General features: G+C 41.4%; 1 protein-coding gene across 6 annotated transcripts; it reads right to left on the bottom strand.

Moving 5' to 3' along the window:
• Positions 1–1578: 1578 nt before the first annotated feature.
• On the bottom strand, positions 1579–9376 carry tmem268 (transmembrane protein 268). Of its 6 annotated transcripts, none has more exons than XM_025065374.1 (11): positions 9211–9375; positions 8151–8446; positions 7656–7731; positions 7345–7439; positions 7140–7247; positions 6845–6997; positions 6403–6513; positions 6228–6317; positions 5846–6067; positions 5571–5647; positions 1579–5531 (listed from the first exon to the last, which is right to left on the bottom strand). In XM_025065374.1, the coding sequence occupies exons 2-11, from the start codon at positions 8151–8153 to the stop codon at positions 5450–5452; spliced, it is 1017 nt and encodes a 338-aa protein (XP_024921142.1). In that variant the 5' UTR covers positions 8154–8446; positions 9211–9375; the 3' UTR covers positions 1579–5449. The 6 variants fall into 6 exon arrangements, with proteins under 6 accessions (XP_024921142.1, XP_024921141.1, XP_016896483.1 ...); XM_025065373.1 differs by having other exon boundaries at positions 1579–5570; positions 5601–5647; positions 9211–9374; XM_017040994.2 differs by having other exon boundaries at positions 1579–5647; positions 8140–8446.
• Between the last annotated feature and the right edge of the window lie 478 nt (positions 9377–9854).

Here is a 9854-nt window from a genome sequence, read left to right as displayed (position 1 = left end):
TTGCGTCACGTAGGTGCGTACAGCGATAGCCAGGGGGGACATGGTGACGGCGGAAATAGCCTCCCGTGAGGCTCGCAACTTCTCCTTCATCAGCCTGGCTGTGGGCATCGCCTCCATCGTGCTGTGCACCATCCTGACCGTGGTGGTCATCATCGCCTCGCAGCATCACGACGACGACTGGGAGCCGTAACTCAGCTCCACCAACGAGGGGCGAGAGAAAAAATCAACACATACTTCATCCTGCTCACTATTACTTCATGGCCCTGAGGGAATGGGAAGGTGTTAAATCACAATCATTGCTGGGACACACACACACACACACACTGCACTCATACACACAACAAGATGCATGTCTGTTTATTCTAAATTCTTTTTTTTGCAAATGAAGTCCTTTTTAATTCATAGTAAAAAATTAATTAGCAAATTAGAAAAACTTTTTAAGGATATTTAAAATCATTAAAATGACAAATTCACATGTGTTCTGTAGGTAGAGTATACAGGAATCTACCCCCTCCCTGCACTGCCACCTGCAGGATGTATCATTAGTGCATCTGAGGCTGACTGAAGCCGTGCACCTCTGACCCAGCTCTGACATAACCTCAGTTATGGCTCATTTTGCCACAGAAACATCACACAAGTTTGTCATATTTTGCAATACTGCCACCTACTGGATCTGTTTTGCCTCAGAAGTTCCCCAACCACTTGTTAAAAAAACCAGACACAGAGCAGTGTGAGGAGTTCCTGTATACTCTACTGTTTCTGGTTTTTTTTTTATCATGTGGCGTGGTTGAGGGCAGGGGTACTCAACCACAGGGTCGGGGACCAGTACTGGGACTTGGGTAATTTGGTACCAGGCCGCACAGAAAGTTAAAACATACAGTGTTTTTCACAGTAATTCTGACTCTTCTTTTCAACACTAATAATAATTATATTTACATGATATTATGAAGTTATATTTGATGAACTTTTATGTTTTGTCATGTGTGGGGCCTCCCCTCACACCCACCCCTACCCTCACCTCCCCTGACCTCACCTCCCCTCTGGTGCTTGGATAAACCGCAGTGCAAAAAGTGTTTGGTACCACCAGTGTAGGATCTACACACACACACACACACACACACACACACAGCTCTGACCTGCTGCTAACAAACCCACACAGACAAACAAGAATATCCAATAACAATAGTTGATAAAAAAAAAAAACTTGCGAAACCAAACACTGATTTTTTTTTTTTTTACCCTCAAGTACAGTATGTGCTGCTGGCGTCAACAACCAATCAAATCACTCGCTGCACTTTTGAACACCGGAGCTCCAGTGTGTGTTAGGACAGAAAATGTGTGTGTGAACATTTCAGTCTTATAGAAACTACAAAAACAAAGTACCGTGTTGGAAAACAGTGTTTATTCTTACTGTAGTGTTGGAGTGACGGTGGACTAATACACATTAACACACACACACACACACACACCAAATGGACTTAACCATGAGTATTTATTCAACCTTTGTACAGTATGTTCCACAGACGTTTTAGCCGATTGATAACTTATAATAACTCTGTGTTTGTTGATCTATTTAAAGGTCTTTTATTTATTAGTTTTTTATACGTTACTGCTGTACGTGGCTTGTTTATTGCAGTTACTGTCTGACACTTGGAATTGGCCTAGATGTAAAAAAAAAAAAAAAATTGTACGACGACTGTGGTGACGATGCACTTTGTTGGAATCAGTCTTTCTGGAGAACTGTGGTGTTTTGGTTTTTCCAGACTGGTTGACTCCATAAAATGACTTTATTCAAGTTTAAAAGTCACGGGAAACAGTAAAGAAATTCCAAATGAAACAATAATGAGGTTAAAAGAATGACTGTGTTTAGTAAATGGCATCAAAAATACAGGTGGACTCAACTGTGTAGTAAATGTATGTAGTTCAAGCGTCCTGCTGGACAGCAGTGGTACTGCACCCAAGACTATGTTTCTTGTCAAAAAGACACCTGGGATTTGAACTGTCAACCTTTTTATGGATATTAAAGGAAGGGGTGAATCAACAATAGTTCATGCAAAAACGTTCAAAATGTTTCGAGGCGTTGTCCACCTCTGATGTTCAGCTGGTGGTAGAAACCAGCTGACAGGAAGTCGCTGCTCTGAATCCTCGCTCATTTATTGCATGATAAATATAAATTAAATCTAATGGTTGACTTTTTGTGCAGACACAGCATCTCTGAGCTAATGTGTGGAATATTTCGAAATAATTCCTGTAAGCGCGTACGGTATTTTAAGTGTTGGATTCTATTTAATATTTATTTCAATTGAATTGGAATCTTTTTGGTTATTTTTCAGGTCAGTCGTCAGCGTAAGGCTCTGTTTGCGTTGCACATCTCTGAACTATTTAACCTCAGACGCTGCGGGTGTAACTTTGATGAGCCACAGCCCTGCATGTCATCCTCAGTTTGTTTTCTGATATTAAATATTTAGGGCTAGACGAGCGACGGAGTGGTCACGTGACGTAACTTCACTGTTTTTGTAGTGAGTTGGGCTTTTCTCTCTCTGCTGTACAGAAGGTCGGGCTGCACGGCGCGGCGCGGCGCGGCGCGGCTGTGACGTCAAGGTGCCAGGTATCATTTGTGAACAAATGAACTGAAAATGAATGTTTCCAGAGTGAAAACACGGTTGACTGTTGTATCGTAGCACTTTCTGACTGGTTTTCTCTCTCTTCTCTGCTTTCTCTCCCCCACATGAATGAATGGACCTGTGAACATATCTCTTCTCCTCCCCCCTCTCTCTCCTCCTTCGGTCTTCATGATGATGCTATTTTTCAAAAAAAAAAAAAGAATTCTACATATACAGTATATTTAAAAAATAAAATCTTGTGATGACAGTGAAGACAAGTTGAGGTGGTGCTGTATGAGGGCGCTCTAAGTCTGAGGTGAAACTTTGCCAACACAGTGTGAGGTATTGATGTATGACGTGGAAAACAGTGTTTGGGTTTGTATTCATCAAAGTTTTGTGAATTATATGAGGGCCTGTATTTGCATTAATTAGCCTTTTTTGGCTAATGCTACCTTCAACCTGTGAATGTCGTCTGTTCTGTTATTCACCAAGTAAAACAACACAAAAACACTTTTTTGGTAAATGATGTATTAGTTGCGAAATACTTTGTCAGTAATGTAAAATTTTTGACAATTCAGATCTCTTTCCTCCCTTTGTTTTGCTCTGGTAATAAAGATTTAAAGATTCTAAAGGTTAGCAAAGTGATTTGATGAAAGTCCATTTTACATCTGCAAAAAAAAAAAGAGTTTCAGGAAGAAAAAGTCACCGTCATATATATGTTCAAGTCCCAGACCCTGACAGTGAATATGTTAAAAAGACAAAACGTTTCATGTTATGATACAATACTATAAAACAGAATACATTCTGATATTTATATGAATACAGTTTTCTCTTATTCTTACGATTTTCCAGTTTGTCAAACACCGACCTTTAACCTTCTGTTCTCCACACATGAGTATTTAACGTGTGAAGTAACAGAGTCGGCTCTGGTTTTATCAGCTCTAGTTCGGGCTGCGTCCCTCGGCCTGAAGTTCTCCACCACCTCCTCTCTTTCCTTCTCTGGTTTCCCAGAGAATTGAACCCCCCACCTCTGTCCGGATCCTGCGGTTCACTCTCTGGAGTTCAGTCTTCTAATTGTGTTGATGGCTGTGTTGCAGCAGTTGTTTCTGGATGATGAATAAAGAACAATGTTGGCTGGTGAACGACATGATGGTGTCGCCTGTGTCTCCCTCCAGCCTTTCTCCATCCTCTCTCTCTCTCTGTCCTCTCCTCTCTCACCCATCTTCTATTTATAGTTGCCCTGGTTTTCTTCCCTGGTTCTCTGTCAGAACATGAACTACAGTGTCTCTCACTATCTTGTGCTAAATCACAGCAGCTTTACTGTGTGTCTTACAGCTGCTCAGCTTCTCTGTGCATTTCGGTGCCGTTTGTTTTACTGCTGCATGAATGGAGTCTACATCTGCTGCAGTGGAGTTCAGAGTCATAACTCCTCCACTCAGTACCAGGGATGGGGGTCACACTGTCAGCCTGATTAGATGTCCAGTGGGCCGGACCAGTACAGTCATAACATAAATACCTGTAAATAACATCAAGTCCATGTTTCCTTCTTTTGTTTTCATGCAAGTATATTAGAAAATGTTATAAAATATTTTATGAAATATCATTTGACAAAACGTCTTTGACCTGAAGTGTTTGTGCATTTATGTTTTCACTTTCAAAATTCATCAAGCAGGCCGCATTGAACTCCCTAGTGGGCTGGTTTTGGCCCACGGGTCGTATGTTTGACACCCCAGTCTTGAGAGAATGGTGTCATGACACAGTACGTTTTATTCAAATGTCTCCTTGCTAAAAAGTTTTTAAGTCTTGAGAGTGAAAATAATACCATCAAGTTGCCAGTGGGGGCAGCATACATTCTATAGAATAGAATCCATGCGTTCACTCCTCCCTTCCCCACTTGGAATGAATGGCCAGCAGCCCCCACTGTGATTTAATTTGCAGTATGACAACCTCGTTAAAAATGGAGCAGTAATTTAACTCTGAGTCCAAAGAAAAATAGGTTGGAGGGAGGAAGCTGAAGGTGGGCCAGGAGCCAGTCTGTGTACCAGATCACAGATGGCCGTTTAGCCTCCCGAGGAGAACTGCCGTCTCGCGGATCATTTCACTTGGCCTCACGCTGCATGTCTTGCTCCTCCACCACAGTCCCAGCATCCCTCTGGTGCAGCCACGCTGCTCGGCCTCACTGTGTGTTGGTGTCGTCCTGCAGCTTCTCTCCTTGAGCCGTCATCTCGGCTGCACCGTCAGGGCTGATGGATGACGAGTTCACAGTGCTGCTGCAGAAACTCAAACTCACAGTCTCAGCGTTTATTCTGTGTTGTTGTACAAAAAATATAGAGTTTTTTAAAAATACTTTCTATTGGTGTGAAGTTACAAAGTGGTAGAAATGATGCATTCAAAGACATGTCTCTGTCATCAAGCTCTGACAGGTCTAAGGAATAACCCCAGTCGTTGAGGTATTTACAGGTTCTCAGTCACCGAGGTGGTTCAGTCATCGAGGGTTAGAGGTTTGCAGCTGGAGCACAGAGATGGACACAGACAAACAAACAGACCTGAAATCAGTTTCACTTTCACTTGTTGTCATTAAAAGACACAACAACAACAGTAGCATGTGTTCTCAGCGTGGCAGCATTTAGCAGACAGCAAAGTGACAAATGTCCAGGTGGTGTGAACGAGGATGAAAAATGGTCCCTGAAGTGGCCACGGAAACATTGAAACGTTGCATTCAGTGTCTTTACTCCACATTTGGCCCAAAGGCAGCGCCCTCATGTGACAGTTTTATGGTTCAACAGTCTGGACCCCGGCCTCCTGGGGCCAGGCGGCTTTCATCAGTCTTCTGTCAGCTTCCTCTGTTACTGAAGGATCTTCTTTTTGATGTATTGGCAGAGGCAGAGAGGAGCGAAGCTGCAGTGACCCCTGCTGGAGCGGAGACCATAGTGTGATGTGTCCGACAGTCGCTTAGATGCCAGCAGCCAGTGTGACAGTCGCTTAGATGCCAGCAGCTTCACATAGGCTGCGCTGTAGGTCATCAGGAGCTGGAACGCCTGAGTCTGCACGGACAAGAACGCAGGTAAGGACAGGCTCCTAATGGTACTTTACTACAGTAAGGAGTGACTTTTTAAATTAAAGAAAATTATACATTACAACTTTTGTTTACAACAACGGTTAAAAAGGAGCTAAGTAAACACTAGCCTGACAATAGTTTAGAGACTTTGTTGTCTGATCTTCAGTTTATCAGTTCCTCTTACCTGAACAGGTAAGGATGCGTCAGGGACCAGGCTATAGCTGACAGGGACTTTAGCCCCCGCCTGCTGGCCAGATGAGGAACTACCAGCTGTAACTTCACGCTCCAGCAGCGGCCTGTGTTCTTCCAAGTCGGGCTGCTCTGCGTCTGAGATTCCGGCCTCGGGGTCAGACGCCGTGACCTCAGCCACAAGTGTGAGATTGGACATTTTCTTCTTGAGCTTTTTCTGGTAGAAAAATAAAAAAATAAATCAGATTGGACGACTTGCACGCCTTCGGAGATTGAATTTCTTTTGTCCAGAAGAAACATCCCGTCATCAGCAGCTCATGTTGCATTTCTGTGGATTCTAAAATGACAAACGAAAGTGAAATCGATCAGAAACGCACCTGGGTTTCATTCACCACGAAGCTGCGCTCTTCTAACTCCTCAGTCAGCGTCCGCAGACAGCGGCTGATGTCCCAGTAAACAAAAACCAGCTGGAGAGACACATTACATCAGAGAAATGTTCATTTATTGTTCATGTTTTTTATTTTATTTTATTTTCCATTTCACTAGAAGCACCTGTATTTTACCGGTGCAGTTCTGTACCCAGTCGGACACGCCCACCAGCAGCTTGTGTTTCACCAACCGCTCGTTCACCTGGATTAACCGAACGTCCAGGTTCATGCTGATCTGCCACATAACGTTTACAATGTTAACAACAAACACACTCATACTAACTAAAAACAACGTTAGGCAACAATTTTCAGTTATTGTTTACACACATGAACCTCCCCTCCCTCTCCTGCAGGTGTTGCTATAAACACAGTTGGTGTGTTAGTTGACTCAACAGTCAATCAATATTGATTTTTACAAGTCAAATTTTTTCAATAATAATTATGTTTGAGGTTAGACTTTAAGGCACATGTGCTAAACTCATGGCCCGTGGGCCAAATGCACGTCCCAGTTCATGACATAACTATTCCAGTGTCAGTGACATCCAGACGACGCCGCGTTCTTTTACCTCCTTATTACTGCGATTGAGGATGAAGATGATGGCAGTGGTGAGGAGGATGGAGACCAGGCTGACATAGAGACACAGGACCCAGTAGTCACTGACAGGGATGTAGAGGTGGAGAGTGGAGAAGACGCCGCACCACAGCACCACGTACAGCACCTGGAGGACGGAGGACACGTGAGCTACAGACGCTAGCTAGCTAACTCCAGAAGTATCAGATGGAGTGGGGCTTTTTATTTCAAGCTTGGCGATTAGCTTAGCATGTTTAGTAAGTGGCCTCGGTTCGGTTCGGTTAGCATACCGGTGCCATTAAGAAGTGAAAGTAGGCTGAGTTGAAAACCATGTATCTTCTGACGGAGGGAACGTCCAGGGCTGTTCTCAGAGGAACCTCCATGTCTGTGACTGGGATCTAACAGAAAAGCACAGAAACATCCAACATTACAAATGTAAAGTTCACCACAGGCTCGATGTGTTTTAGAATCCTAAATTTGTGTGTGTTTTCTGACCTGAAAGCCTTCGTCCTCCAGTACCGTTCGACTCACAGACAAATCAAATGTGGGGTTGAATGCTGAGCAGCTGGACAACGACAGAACACACTGACCTGAGAATGAATGGAACAAACGGACAGATGACTGTAGAGACCAGAGGGAGAGACTCAGCTCACAATGACCATAAAATATCTGAATATTCAGGTTCATCTTTCCTGATAACCAGCTTTTGGTAAAAAAGGAAACACTCAACCCCATGAGGGATGGGATTTCATTCTATTAACAAACATTCCAAAAAATAATGACTGTTTAATTATTGTATCATTTACCATTGGACCATTTCTTCTCCTCCTCCACAGGACAAACTCTGTCTTTGTCCTGCATGTTTTCTGATGTCAGCAAGTCCTAAAGGAAAATAAGCCGATAAATTAACAAAAACAAAAGAAAAAAAAAGAAAACAACAACTTGTGACATTATTTTCCTCGTTCTTTGGTTTAAAAGGAGAAGCAGCTAAAAAGAAAACCCTGTTTACTGTGACATCTGTGTATTTGTGTATTATAAACAGCTGACTTTCTCTGAGACCATCACAGTAAAAAATCAACAACAACGTATTATTAGCTGAGGTATTAGCCTAATGCTGCCCAAAATCTAAGGGTTAAAAAGCAAAGAAAAAACTTTTTAAAAAATGCCATGTTAATGATGCTGTCAGTTTATATTACTTTTACTGTAACACAAAACTGTTGCTGTCAAATTACCCACAATGACACAATGTTTTCTGTTAATAGGGCATAAAGACACACTACTTCTCCTTACCAGGAACTCACCATGGTTCACTTCCTTCACACCAGTAACTGTCGCCACTAAATGTCTCTCAAAACCGGCTCAAACTGAAGCAGTGCTGTGTTTTTGTGGACCAAACCCACTCCTTGTAGGTTTATTTCCTTTTCTTTTTTTTTCTTCACGCCTGCGTGTGTCAATGCCGACACTGGAGTGTGAAAATTCAGTCATTCCTGCGGCTCCTGCGTCAGCCATCGTGTTGGTTTGAGTCTACCATCTTTCTCAATGCTCTGTTCTGTGGTCATTTCACTTCCTGTTCTTTAAAACCTTCACAATACCACACCTTCAGATATCAAAAAGGGCAAGTTTGAAAATAATGAAATGAAGAAATTCTGATCATATTAATGCTAACTGTGCTAAATTGTTGCATTGTGCTTGAAAAGGGTATATTTGGTCACAAAGTAATCAAAAGTGTGGCAAATATAACAACTATATAACTAAGTGTTAGCAAATAAATAGCTAAATGTTAACATATCAAGTATATTTCCCTCAAACCAAACACATGTAGTACACAAGTAGTAAGAAAAGTTTAAAAGTAAGTAAATTAATGACCAAGTATTTTAAAATACTATCAAATTGAAACAAACATATAACTGAAAGTTAGCCTAGAAATATTTAATGTATAGCTAATTATATATATATATTTAACTTGCTAAATGTTTGTACACAGTTAGACGTTTTGTCGAAAAACATCTAAAATGTATCTTAGAATAGAATCCTTGGTTTAGAAAAAGTAAACATCTCACAGTGTTTGAAGAAGCAGTATCTTGGAGGTAACAGGCCAATTATCAGTACTTATCAGCACAAAGTACTCTGTTATCTTCAACTACCACTTAATCTGTTTATTTTCACACACTGTTGCTGTTCATCGTTTTAACCAATGAACCAAAGAAGGTAAATATTCAACAAACCCAGCAACTTTAAACCGGATTCTTCTGTTTGTGCTCTCTGTAAACTCTAAACAACTTGTTATGTAAATCAGCTCAACAAACAGCACAAAAAAACAAGAAAGTTAATGTTTTACATGATTAAATAAATGAATCCTACCATGACATGAGAGAACCTGTGGTCACCTCACACGTCTCTTACTCCATATTTGTCTCTGTATTACAGCATCACTGTACATGCCGCAGCTTTCGTTGACTGTGTTGTTGCACTAACGTAAAAACTAGTTTCCTTCCTGCTTTCTTTCTTTCTCTGTTTCTCTCTCTCTCTCTTCCTCGCCCTCTCTTTCAGTTTTAAACTCTCTTACAGCGTGTGACTCAGATCAGCTCGGCCACATGACTGTAGGAATGTGGTTCTACGTGAAACACACCCAACACAGTGAGTGTGGCCACTGTTAATTCAGGGTTTGTACAGTAAATGTATTGGCTAATTAATAAACTCTGATAATGCTGATAAATTCAAAAAGTATGTCAAAAACATTGGAAATTCAGAAGCTTGTTCTAAAAATATTAAACGCCTTCCATCCATCCTGAGGCATTTTACCAAAAGAAAGTAAATTAAAATGTGGGCTTTTGTGGAAGGTGTCACAGGTGTGTGTCAATGTCAACGTTTTTTGACCTTTCTATTTTTCCTGTCTGAAAGTGGGAAAAAAATAAAGAAGACATTTTTATTAAAAAAATGACTAATACAACCGCAGAATTCTCATTAAGGCGAATTTAGTTTTGTGTCATTAAATTTAGCAGGGT

Source organism: Cynoglossus semilaevis, chromosome 18, assembly GCF_000523025.1.
Source record: "Cynoglossus semilaevis isolate Cse_v1.0 chromosome 18, Cse_v1.0, whole genome shotgun sequence".
Taxonomy (NCBI): domain Eukaryota; kingdom Metazoa; phylum Chordata; class Actinopteri; order Pleuronectiformes; family Cynoglossidae; genus Cynoglossus; species Cynoglossus semilaevis.
The sequence above is the reverse complement of the archived record's forward strand: the minus strand, read 5'-3'. Positions and strand labels throughout refer to the sequence as shown.

Coding starts and splice junctions, on each gene's coding strand:
- tmem268 (XM_017040993.2), bottom strand. Junction 7,440..7,655: donor GGAGAAGAAATGGTCCAATG/GTAAATGATACA, acceptor ATTCATTCTCAG/GTCAGTGTGTTCTGTCGTTG. Junction 6,998..7,139: donor TTCACTTCTTAATGGCACCG/GTATGCTAACCG, acceptor TCCGTCCTCCAG/GTGCTGTACGTGGTGCTGTG.